The sequence below is a fragment of the Drosophila virilis genome, chromosome 3, assembly GCF_030788295.1.
Source record: "Drosophila virilis strain 15010-1051.87 chromosome 3, Dvir_AGI_RSII-ME, whole genome shotgun sequence".
Lineage (NCBI taxonomy): Eukaryota > Metazoa > Arthropoda > Insecta > Diptera > Drosophilidae > Drosophila > Drosophila virilis.
Genome location: NC_091545.1, coordinates 27721828 through 27735529, shown reverse-complemented (window position 1 = coordinate 27735529; position 13702 = coordinate 27721828). Strand labels below are relative to the sequence as shown.

At 40.5% G+C, this 13702-nt stretch overlaps 1 protein-coding gene across 3 annotated transcripts in view; it reads left to right on the top strand.

Annotated features, from left to right (window-relative positions):
* LOC26531581 (cationic amino acid transporter 2) overlaps positions 1–13702 on the top strand; it is a 53895-nt gene that overhangs the window by 26929 nt on the left and 13264 nt on the right. For all 3 annotated transcript variants that reach the window (XM_070208130.1, XM_070208129.1, XM_032434080.2), the window contains one exon: positions 2871–3131. In XM_070208130.1, coding sequence (XP_070064231.1) covers positions 2871–3131 — 261 coding nt within the window. The remainder of the gene's footprint in view (positions 1–2870; positions 3132–13702) is intronic.

The following is a 13702-nucleotide window of genomic DNA, read 5'->3' as shown; positions in this document are numbered from 1 at the left end:
CTTGACCGAATAGGTTTCCCTGCGTATCTTTTGCATTGGTATAATTCTTATTTAAAATATAGGACCCAAAGAGTAATGCTGAGGCTGACTACCTCTAAACGGGTTCACGTTACTTCTGGTGTTCCTCAAGGTAGTCATCTTGTACATTTACTATTTACTCTTTTTATAAATGATCTTCCCTCTGTTATATCACATACCCGTGTACTCATGTATGCGGACGATGTCAAACTTTTTCTATCATACACTAACCCCCTACATCATTCTCGTCTACAAGACGATTTGAAAGCTATGCAACTTTGGTGTTCGGCCAATCAATTGCATCTAAATTGTTTAAAGTGTATGTTTATGACATTTAATAGTACTACACCTTATCTTGTCAGTTATACAATCGGCAATATCCCTTTGCAACGTATACTAACAGTTAAGGATCTAGGCGTTAATTTTTATTCTAAACTCTGTTTCAATCTTCACATAGGTACCATCGTCAAAAGGTGTACCTGGATTCATTAAACGACGGTCTAAAGAGTTTAACGATCCTTCTATAACAAAACTTCTGTGTATCTCTCTTGTTCTGCTCCACAGTATACCAATAGCCAGGACCACAGATTCAATAATCTGTTCAGAAGCAAGTTCTGCTTTTTGCTTTACGAGGTTTAAATTGGGACCCTAAGCTTCGGTTGCCATCCTACTCCAGCAGGCAGCTTCTTCTCAACCTTCCGTCGTTAACCAACCGTAGGACAATTCTCGGTGTTGTCCTTCTACATAAGTTGATTATTGGCGACATAGATTCTCCTTTTCAGCTAGGGCGTCTTCAATTCACTGTTCCGGCGAGACCAACCAGAAATTATCGCCCCTTATTCCTATCTACGCGCACAACAGACTACGCTATGCACAATCCTTTTCGCGTGCTATGTAAAAATTTTAAAAGTTTGCATCACAATTTCTCTACCGAACTTTCTCTACCCCTAATAAAATTGTTGCTTTCAGGATACCTTCGGGAAATCGCTGACCATTCCCAGCTATAAGCAGGGGCAAAGCTTGCCGGACAGGCTAAAAAAATGTTCCCCCACCGGGTCGGTGATTTCCCATTACCTTACTTTTCTCTTTGTTCTATCTACTTAACACTTTTTATCTAATTTACATTTCTTTACTTTATTAACAATCTTCTTACTTTCTTTTTTCCTATTTATTGTATTTTTTTTATTAATATAGCAAATTAAGATTATTTTCAATTTTACTTAACAACACTTTTTTTCCTACTTACAACCTTCTGCTAAGATGTGACTCTAATAGCGTCACTGACAAAATTAGCTGCGAAAAGGGGTACAGCTGGCCGGACTGGCAAATAAAACACCTCCATCGGTCGGTGATACTATTTAGAAAATTGTATTCTTTAACTAGGCTTTTAGCATATAATTCTATTATCTTTTATATTATCTTTTGAATACTGGGGAAGACATTCGTATTGTTGACCATTAATAAATAAATAAATAATTAATATTAATGACACAGGCCAGGACGGGCTATACCCGCTAGTAGTATATATATATCAAGTATCTTTTACGTTATACATATCGCCACCTATCCGCTACTACCTCAACTTGTCTTGCCCACCAATTTAAGAATTCAAAAATATTCTACGGTACAATAAGATATACTGTAGAAAATTTTATGATGATCGGTTAAGAAACAAGTGCTTGCGGCACCAGCCCAAATTTGAAGAATATCTATATGCATGTCCACACACACAATGATGTTCAACAGTACAATTGCGATTGTATTGTTTTCTGTGATTCTATTTTTATTCGTTTTTTGGGTGTGGCTGTTGAGTAGTGACGGCAGCAAGTAGCGTGGTTAGTTGTGAGTTCGAACCCTGCCAAGGGAACTTTTTTTTTAAATTTATTCTTGTCAATACTAAAGCAAAAGAGCACGTTGCGCCAGCTGAAGAGTACATATATTCTTGATTAGCATCAATAGCCGAGGTGATCTAGCCATGTCCGTCTGTCTGTCTGTTCGTCCGACCGTCCGTATGCATGGACGGAAGGATCTCAGAACCTATAAGAGCTAGAGACTTGAAATTTTAGATGTAGGTGCTCCTAGTGCCTGCGCAGATCGAGCTTATATCCGATAATCGATAACTTACTCTGTTTCCAAGCAATCGATAAAAATCGATATCGATATCCTGTTTTTTGGGCAATTTTGGTTACTAATAAGAGCTAGAGTCACCAAACATGTCAAGTATCTTTCATTTTATACCTACCGCCACATCCTCGCTACCACCACACAGCTATAAATCATGTTAATAAATCAACTTTTATTGCCAAATATTTTAAGCCCTAACTTAAATGCAATTGACTTTTTCAGAATACAGAAATATTCTATGGTACAACAAGATATACTGTAGAAAATTTCATAAAGATCGGTTAAGAAAAAACCAAAGTTATATGCAACTGCGTACTTGAATGGGGCAGCATATTTAAGAATTGCTGTGTACATGTACACACACACACTGATGCGCGACTGATTCGCATTCTAACAGCATGGTAATTGCGACTTTTTTCTGTAATGCCATTTTAGTTCCTTTTCTATCATAACCACTTAATTATTGGTGTGGCTGCTGAGTAGAGGCACAGCAAGTATGAGTTGCAAAGTTCGAGCCCTGCCCAGTTCAGGGTATTCCCTAGTCGGGAGCTCCCGACTAGAAGGAAAGATGAAAATCACCCGTTGCTTAAACTGGAAGATAAGGATGCTAGAACGATTGTAATGGCAGTTTGGCGTTGTGTTCAGGATTTCAGTCGGGCACTCTCGACTAGAGAATTTTTATTGAGATTCATGAGCATATCGAATTCCATTGATTCCTCAATCTATAGGTTCCGCCAGTGTTGTCAAAGGGCTAAGCACTTATTTGGACTCATTATGCGGCTACGCAATGCGCGATTTTCTGGTTGCACATCTGCCCATCCATGTGCCTGGCTTCAGCAGCTATCCGGATATGTTTGCGTTTATAGTGACTATTCTGTTCTCTTGGGCAATTGCATCAGGCGCTAAGGAGTCTACCAGAATGAATAATGTATTTACCATGATAAATCTCGGCGTGGTGCTATTTGTCATTATTGCAGGACTCTTTAAAGGTGAGTAAGAACAACAAGACACTGTAATATTTACAACGATAAAACAATATAGTTAAACATTTGATTTCGACAGTATTTCTATACCCATGGCGAAAGTTTTTAAATTCTGTATCAAAGTTGCCGACCCTAACATGATGCCCTCTTCCAACATGATGCTAAGAGCTCGTTTGCTTCAGCAGTTTAAAATACAAATAAGACTTCGGTAGCAAAAGCCATTCTAACAATTCATTCTCAATGAAAAACGAAAAAGAAACGCTATATTCGGCACGCCGAAGATCTAATACCCTTGCAGACCCAACCTTTTCATAATGCCTATGGTGCTTTGCCCGTATCTAAGAATCACAGGAAAAATAGTTAATGCCGAATCCGGTCAAAATGATAGTATATTTAATAAACGTCTTTTAAGGTCGCTAATTGCCATATGCACCATTTGTTTGTCGTTTGTTACATTCGCCAAGTTTTTGTCAAGAAAAACTAGTTTAAATTTGTTATGTTGTGAGGTTTACAATACTATTATTTATCAGGCTTTCGGATTGAGAGGAGAGGGCCGCGTCGCTCTAGGGATGGGTGGCCGTTGTTGGAGTATCTGGGCAAGTGTCCTTCTCCGCGGCGGTCGCCTTGGAGTGTATTAGCGAGCCTGCTGGCGTGAGTGGCTAGCCGGTTATTATAAAGGGTGCTGATTTGGTCTTCAACCCAGGGGATCTGCAGATCTCTGTGGAGGACGCTCGTAATATGGCGCATCTGCCATCCGGCGGAGAGCCTTGCTTTGAAGGGATTGGAGTCTCTTCCTGTTTGAAGGAGCAGCTAGGCCCCAGATCTTTATGGCGTATCGCCAGACGGGTCCCCCAACTTGTAAGTGGACAAGTCGTTTGCTTGCAAGCGAAAGTTTGCTGTGAGGGTTGAGCAGCCAATTTAGCATGGACAGTTTATTTCGGCAGCGTTGGACAACACCTCTAATGTGTCTGGTGAAAGTTAAACGCCGTAGTATTGTTTCGCTCTCTTGGCTTAGCGTCAGTCCGTTTAGCCTCAGCGCTGGCGATACTCCTCTCCAGCATCTGCAGCAGCCGCTGGGGATCTGGCGTTGACATTGGCATTGCGCAGATGCGTCGGTATATGAAATCATTAGGAGTGTGTGCGAAGGCAGTCGAAGAGCATGGGCGTTTGGAGTCGGCATGTCTGCAGAGAAGAGGGAAAATAATAGTGGCCCTAGTACACTCCCTTGAGGGTCGCCATCTTGAATGTGATGGATGGGGGAGTGCTCCGCCCTTACTTTCACATTGAAGGAATGACCCTCTAAGTAGGATCGGATTAGACTGAAGTAGGACGATGGCAGACCGCGTTTCAATTTTGCCAGCAGCCCTAGGTGCCAAATACGATCAAATGCCTGGTTGACTTTGACAAAAGGCGCCACACAGTACGTGGTTGACGACCCAGTGTAACTGTTACGTGGTTCCGTGCTCAGCGTGGAAGCCAAATTGGTGGTTTGGAATAAGGTACCGTGATTGTGCAATCGCCATAAGTATTGCTGCGACAAGTCTTTCCCACACTTTAGATAGTACAGGCAGGAGACTAATCGGCCGTTATGACTCGTGGTCTTCCTTCGGCTTGCCAGGCTTGTGAATTAGGGTCACGATAGAAATTTTCCACGCTTCTGGAAAGTATTTCACCCTCATTATGGCGTTGAATATTAAGACCAGTAAGAGGACTGCATTCGCAGGGATCACTTGTAATGTGCGATTGCACACTAAGTCGAATCCCGGGGCTTTATTTGGCTTTAGGCGTTGTATCACATTTTCAACCTCTTCTTTGGTAAAGTTGGGGGGGAGACAGGTTCTGTCACTGAGGATACAGCAGCTCTGGTTTCTGCAATCTCAGCTTTAGTGGCGATGCTGAAAGACACGCTCTTCGAGGTGGGTAGCAAAGGTTGTAGGCTCCTCTGCGTCCGAGTGGCACCAGGACCCGTTGCTTTTTTTGAGGGATTGGCGCCTCAGAGGTTGGCGTTTTGTACCGCCTTCCACAGCAGGAATTCCGCGTTACGCTGGTAGTTGGTATTTTGCATAGTCTTCTTTTTTCCCTTAGTAAAGTTTTCAGGTCCGGCGAGAGATTGTATATCCCGTCGCGGTGCCTGTGATGGCTGCGCAGTGCAATCCCCACCTTTTCGGTAAAACCGATGAGGGCGTCGTCGATATCCTCTGCGGAAGCTATATCCATGTCCGGGTAGATGGAATCGTTAAGCTTGCGGCGGAAGACATTGATATTGCCGGCGGTGTTGATTGATATCATCAGTGGCAAGTGATCGTCCAGTGTGGGAGACCCCTGTATATTGCAAAATCGAGGCAAGAGGGTCTAAGACCTGCCTGTGGTGGAAACCTCGAGGGGCTGCCTGTGGCTAAACATTCGAGTCGCGCGTCGTGTATATAATCGGTTAGCTCACGATCCTGATGGTGCGTGTTCGAATCACTTTGGATCAAGGGTGCTGAAGCGCTGACGGAGCTTGTTTGCAGTCCATCTGAAGCCGGGCTGGCAGTATATGGCCGCAAACTCGACGTCTCCAGCTGCCGGTGAGACTATTGCAGAGGCCAACTGCAGGTCGGTTTCTTGTTGGGGAGCGGTGGGAAAGTGCGAGATTCCACTGCGGATGAGTATTGCGGCGCCAGACCAGCGTCGTTGCGCGGGGTGATTTGCTGGGTAGGAGTAACCAGGAATGCAGGGAGTCTCCAGATCGCGCATGTGCGTTTCGCTTAACAGTGCGATGTCTACCTTGTAGAGCTGCATATAGACTTGCAACTTTTGGATTTTGGCTGGAACGCCACCCGCATTCCAGCACAGAACCCCTTAGGGTGCTCATTTTGAGAGAAGCGCGCTGAGGAGCTCGATCATGCGATTCTGCACCTGCATGTTCGCCTCTTGGATCTTGAGAGCATTTGCTCTGCATCGAAGTTTTAAGAGATTCAAGTGCTTCGAGAACTCGATCTATAGGAGAATAGTTTTCGATGCGGTTTGTGAATGGCTTCAGTGGGCCAGACTATTGTTGAGTACCACGTTGGCAGAGGCATTTGTTGTTGGCCTTGGTATAGCTGGTGTTGCTGTCGTAGCCGAGGGTTCTGTGATAGTGCGATGAACAGTGGGCCATTCAGCTTGCATGGAGCATTTGCCACCGACGACTTGGGTGTTTTCGAGGTGCAAGTTGGAGCCAGAGGGCTTAAAGAGACTGCCGCTGGTTGATGGCGGTGGATCCAGGTCGCAGTTGGCACAGGTCGCTCGAACCGAGTCGGGCCGTGTGCAGTAAACGGGTTTGTGTTGATCTTCATATTTGACACAGATGTGCTTCTGACGGCAGTATTTAGCTGTGTGGCCAAATTGCTGACACCGGCAGCATTGAGTTATAGATTGCTTTTCGGGGGCGTCCTCGACAAAGCACCTTTTGGACGGCGAGATAGCGAATGTTACGAATTTGGGCGTTGTTGCCACCAGGGGCTAGGTTAACGAAGAAAATGTGAATTGGCTTGGCCGTTCTCATTGAGTTGTCTGGGTAGTGAATATGTGGCGTGAATGAGTGAGTCGTGAAGTCTTTTTATGACCATTTTGGACGGCCGCTCCTATTTGAGCTGATACGTGTAGCAGCTTCGAGGAGTTTTTGAACAGCTCTGAATGTGTCTGCGTCTTGGGTATATAACCGGGTTATACCGCCTACAGAAGTTCTTGGTTCGACTTTGCTCAGGTCGACGTTGTTTTTTGCAGCAGGTCCAGCAGTAGGGTAAGATTGCTAATGCTGTTGCTAGTTGCATTCGAGATCGGGGAGGAGCTTGAAGATGAGTTGCTTCGCAAAATTGCGTTTGCGTAGCTGCAGCTGTCTTTGAATTGTACCTGGATCAAATTCAGCTAGTTGAAGATTGCCTAGGTTTTTGTTACTGGTCGGCTGGAAGCACGGAATTGTCTGGTGGTGGGATGTTGTTAGTTGATGCATGACTGGGCAGCAGGGACATCGTGGTATTTGACGTTTTTATTTGCCATGGCAGCCTAGAAGAAGTTAAAGCTGGTTGCTATATTTGTAGGCAACTCTGCATTGTGAGCACTGACTTTCCCAGCTCCCAATTATTGCTTGTGTGCAAATTGGACTTTTGCAGTTTTAACTTTTGATTTTCCTTATTTTGGGCACTTTAATACTGATTTAATTGATTTGGGGGTTAAATTCACTCTAAGTGTGTTAAAGTCACTTTTCGGCGGGCTTGTCCGTATTTGACCCTGCTTACACAATTTCCGTCGCCAATTACCCCTTTCAATCACATACACGATAAAGTAAGATTTTAAAGAAAAGGAAAAAATTTGTTTGGGAGAGTAATTTACTGTTTCGTAAGACAGCAAGTGATCGATACCCAGTATGGCCAATGTGTTTATCAAAATCCTATTTTTCCAACGATCGTTTCTATGGCAGATATATGATATAGTGGTCCGATCTTAATATGATTTTGCCTATAAATGAGGAGTATAGTAAAACTAATAAACCCCGAGTTTGGTCAAGATATCTTAAAAAACAAAATGTTTTTCGACCGATCGTTCCTACGGAAGCTATATGATATAGTAGTCCGATCTTAATAGTATCTTGCATACATATGATGAGCATAGTAAAACTAAATAAATGCCGAGTTTCTTCAAAATATCTTGATAAAAAGGTTGATTTTCTTACTATGGCAGCCATACAATATAGTGGTGCGAGCCACAGATAGAGGGACTACAGCAATGTTTCATAGAGATAGCTTATAAACAGAGACTAGTTCGCATAGAAACAGACAGACGGAAATGTCTATTTCGACTCGGCTTTTGATACTGATCAAGAACATATATACTTATTGGGGTCGAAGATGTCTCCTTCTATGATTTACACATCTTACGACAAAATTATAAAACCTTCCTCAAGAGTATAAAAATAAAATACAATGCAATTTGCGCTGGCTGGCTCACACATATCAACATAACCGCATGTCTTGTTTAATAAGTATTATGTTTCTTTACCACTTTTTATGTAATTTTCAGCATTAGATCTTGATGACCTATAGAATATTCGTATATTTTCAAAACCTCAATTGCATTAAAATAATGGTTTAAATTGGTGGGTAGTTCCAATTGGTTTATGTGTTTCATTTATAGCTATAAGGTGTTGCGAGAGGTTTTAGTAGCTCTAAAATGCAACGGGATCCTTATATGAGCTACATGTACAGCTTAAGAACTCGAGCTCTTCAAACCAAAGAAATTAAAATAGAATTTCGGTATCAATATTTATCGATTGGAAACTTGAAAACGGGGCAAGTTATCGGTAGCCACAACTACACGGTCACTACGAGGACCATCGTTCAACATATTTTTAGTACATATATGTTCGGAGATGCTAGTGTTCATACATTCAGACAGACGGAGTGGTGGAAAGACAGACGACATGGCTAAATCAACTCGGGTATTGAGGCAGATTAAAAATAAACTAAATAAAATTAAAAAGTATGAGGTTCTAGTCGGAAGCTCCCGACTAGGGGATACCCTGAACTCTCTTTTTCCAACATCAAATGCATATATATTCTATTTTAGAAGCTATATGTCAAATTTAGCTGGCTCTTATAATTTACCAAAATTGCCCAAAAAACAGGATATCGATATCGATTTTTATCGATTGCTTGTAAACGGAGTAAGTTATCCATTATCGGAAATAAAGTCGATCTGCTCTTTTTCCAGGCCAGCCAAACAAACATTTTATTTAATAATGTTTGTGTTTCTGAACCGATTTTTATATTTTCTACAGTTCTTCTTATTTTACTATAGAATACTCGTGTATTATCAAAATAACGATTGCATTAAAATTGTGGCTTATATTGGCAGTATAAATTAGTTTATTTATTTGACATACATCTATGAGGTAGTAGAGGGTAGGTGGTGATAGCGATTAAGTGGAAAACACTTGCTATTTATACATATACTATTCCAGAAGCTACGTGTCAAGGCGACTCTAGCTATTATTATTTACCAATGTTGCTTAAAAAACAGGATTTCGTTGTTGATTTTTACATATTACTTGGAAACGGGGCAAGTTATCGAATATCGGAAACAAACTGGACGGACAGACATGGCTATTGATGCTGATCCAGAATATATATACCTTATAGGGTCCAAAATAGTTTCTTCTGCCTGTTACATACATTTGCATACATTACCATTACCCCTATTACCAATTTTTAATGGGTTTAGGGTATACAAAATGCAAACTTTCCACCAAAAATCTAGAGTTGTGGGTGGATTTTTCAAATTGCTAAAAAACACATATTAATTTAAGTTGTATAATGAGTTTGAGTTTGAGGCCGATCAGATAGTAAGCAAAGAAGTTTCTTACAAGCGTTGTTCACGATCTACACTTTCGGGAGTAATTTCCAAAAATCCCTCCTTGGCGTCCACCTTCAGCATTTAAGGTAACTATAGTAAAAATTTCAGATTCGTTGTAATTTTAGATTGGGCTATGCGTTGATCAGTCAGGGAAAACAGTTTTTATCTAGAGACTAGCGTGTATAAACCGGCCTTGCCCGTGGCAGTTATATAGTAAATTTTCTCAAAAGCTTTAAAAATGAGTTTGACACTTATCGGACGGTAAACGAATAACTTTCATACGAACGTTTCCGCCAATTAACCACTGTTGCGGATGGAATTTTCCAAATCGCTGAAACAGTCATTGCTTAAGTCCCTATGTACAGCTTTGAAAATAAGTTTGAGGCAAATCGGACCAAACAAATTATTGAATTGCACTTTCGAAAGGAAAGATTTGATTTTGCCAAAAATGTGAAACACTTCTCAAATGCCTTTTTATATAAAGCCATGGAAATGAAAAGCCACTCACGAAATCTTTGACCGCTATTTTCAGCAAGGAGCAATAGATCAATCAAAATGTGCTTACAACCCTTCAGATGAATTTAGAAGAAAATAATTCAATCTTCTGTCATATTTCCGACTGGAACTTTTGTTTGAAAACTATTTTCCGCAGCCTTGTTCAAGGAGTATTGGTAATCTGTTTTAAGATTATTTCAAGATATATGCTCCTCATTTGGGGCACTGCGTGTGACTCCAAACTAATCACTCAGACACCAAAGTAAAGCGACAAAAATGATTGCAGTCAACGACAAAAGGCCTTGCGATACGAAATGTTTAGAAACTGTCATGTTTTGGCATATAACCTCTGCAAATAATAAGTTCTGTGTTATGGCAGATTTTGAAGCACGCTGGAGGCGACGCTTCAGCATTTCGGCTAATGGGAGCACCAAAATGGGGGCCTGAATACACACACAAGCGACTATTGCCGGAAAAACTGGCCAAGACGACGAAAAAATATGAGGAAGATATAGAACGCGACCCAACTTATAGAACACAGGGCAGACATCATAAGTGTAGTACCTGAAGGTTTATTTATTTATTTATAAACCAATGCTAGTAGCTTTCAGGTTTTCTTAAATTAAAACAAGTAAGAGGTTCTAGTTGGGAGCTCCCGACTAAGGAATGCCCTGAACTTGGCAGGGCTCGAACTTTGCAGCTCGTACTTGCTGTGCCTCTACTCAACAACCACACCAATAATTAAGTGGTTATGATAAAAAATAAACTAAAATGGCATTACAGAAAAAAGTCGCAATTACTATGCTGTAAGAATGCGAATCAGTCGCGCATAAGTGTGTGTGTGTACATGTACACAACAATTCTTAAATATGCTGCCCCATTCAAGTACGCAGTTGCATATAACTTTGGTTTTTTCTTAACCGATCTTTATGAAATTTTCTACAGTATATCTTGTTGTACCATAGAATATTTCTGTATTCTGAAAAAGTCAATTGCATTTAAGTTAGGGCTTAAAATATTTGGCAATAAAAGTTGATTTATTAACATGATTTATAGCTGTGTGGTGGTAGCAGGATATCGATATCGATTTTTATCGATTGCTTGGAAACAGAGTAAGTTATCGATTATCGGATATAAACTCGATCTGCGCAGGCACTAGAAGCACCTACATCTAAAATTTCAAGTCTCTAGCTCTTATAGGTTCTGAGATCCTTCCGTCCATGCATACGGACGGTCGGACGAACAGACAGACAGACGGACATGGCTAGATCGACTCGGCTATTGATGCTAATCAAGAATATATATACTCTTCAGCTGGCGCAACGCGCTCTTTTGCTTTAGTAATGACAAAAATAAATTTAAAAAAAAAGTTCCCTTGGCAGGGTTCGAACTCACAACTAACCACGCTACTTGCTGCCGTCACTACTCAACAGCCACACCCATACTTAAGTCTCATTGAGAAAATACGAATAAAAATAGAATCACAGAAAACAATACAATCGCAATTGTAATTCTGTTGAACATCATTGTGTGTGTGGACATGCATACAGATATTCTTCAAATTTGGGCTGGTGCCGCAAGCACTTGTTTCTTAACCGATCATCATAAAATTTTCTACAGTATATCTAACTGTACCGTAGAATATTTTTGAATTCTTAAATTGGTGGGCAAGACAAGTTAGGCTATTAACTTGATTTATGGCTATGAGTTAGTAGCGGATAGGTGGCGATATGTATAACGTAAAAGATACTTGATATACATATATATACTACTAGCGGGTATAACCCGGCCTGGCCTGTGGCATTAATGTTAATTATTTATTTATTTATAAATGGTCAACAATTCGAGTGTCTTCCTTAGTATTCAAAAGATAATTTAAAAGATAATAGAATTATATGCTAAAAGCCTAGTTAAAGAATACAATTTTCTAAATAGTATCACCGACCGATGGAGGTGTTTTATTTGCCAGTCCGGCCAGCTGTACCCCTTTTCGCAGCTAATTTTGTCAGTGACGCTATTAGAGTCACATCTTAGCAGAAGGTTGTAAGTAGGAAGAAAGTGTTCTTAAGTAAAATTGAAAATAATCTTAATTTGCTATATTAATAAAAAAAATACAATAAATAGGAAAAAAGAAAGTAAGAAGATTGTTAATAAAGTAAAGAAATGTAAGTTAGATAAAGAGTGTTCAGTAGATAGGACAAAGAGAAAAGTAAAGTAATGTAATGTAATGTAATAGGAAATCACCGACCCGGTGGGCGAAAAACTTTTCAGCCTGTCCGGCAAGCTATGCCCCTGCTTATAGCTGGGAATGGTCAGCGATTTCCCGAAGGTATCCTGAAAGCAATGATTTTATTAGGGTTAGAGAAAGTTCGGTAGAGAAATCGTGATGCAAACATTTATAATTTTTACATAGCACGCGAAAAGGATTGTGTATAGCGTAGTCTGTTGTGCGCGTAGATAGGAATAAGGGGCGATAATTTCTGGTTGGTCTCGCCGGAACAGTGAATTGAAGACGCCCTAGCTGAAAAGGAGAATCTATGTCGCCAATAATCAACTTATGTAGAAGGACAACACCGAGAATTGTCCTACGGTTGGTTAACGACGGAAGGTTGAGAAGAAGCTGCCTGCTGGAGTAGGATGGCAACCGAAGCTTAGGGTCCCAATTTAAACCTCGTAAAGCAAAAAGCAGAAATTGCTTCTGAACAGATTCAATACGATCCTGGCTATCGGTATACTGTGGAGCAGGATCCAAGATAGGAACAACAAGAGAGATGCACAGAAGTTTTTTTATAGAAGGATCGTTAAACTCCTTAGACCGTCGTTTAATGAATCCAGGTACACCTTTTGACGATGGTACCTATGTGAAGATTGAAACAGAGTTTAGAATCAAAAATAACGCCAAGATGATGTAGGGGGTTAGTGTATGATAGAAAAAGTTTGACATCGTCCGCATACATGAGTACACGGGTATGTGATATAACAGAAGGAAGATCATTTATAAAAAGAGTAAAGAGTAAATGTACAAGATGACTACCTTGAGGAACACCAGAAGTAACGTGAACCCGTTTAGAGGTAGTCAGCCTCAGCATTACTCTTTGGGTCCTATCTTTTAAATAAGAATTATACCAATGCAAAAGATACGCAGGGAAACCTATTCGGTCAAGTTTAAAAAGTAAAATGTCATGGTGCACAGAGTCAAACGCTTTACTGAACTCAGTGTAAATGACATCAGTTTGCATTTCCGAAAGGAAAGCATCATTTACCAAGGAAGTAAACTCAAGCAGATTGGTCGTAGTTGACCGATTCTTTACAAATCAATGTTGAATGTTTTGGGCAAATTGCCTTTTAGAACGAGTTAGATAATTCTCATAGCATTGAGAACTAAGAAGAAAGAAGTTCGATTTGGCTATGGAATATTTAGCCAAGTCTGTATTAAAACCAGACTATTTATCCTTTTTAAAATATTTAGATTTTACAATTTTAAGATGTAATAATCGGGGAGTAAACCAGGGTGGTTTTGAAAAAATAGTTGAAGGAATTGACTTGGGAATACACACATCTAAGAGGGAGTTTAGGGTGATATAAAAAATTAATGGCAGTGTTCATATCAACTGAGTCATATAATAAAGACCAATAGGTGGCATAAATAAGCTGATGCAGCAAAGAATAATTTCCTTTGCGAGAGCAACAGCAGGGCTTATTGGCTGATG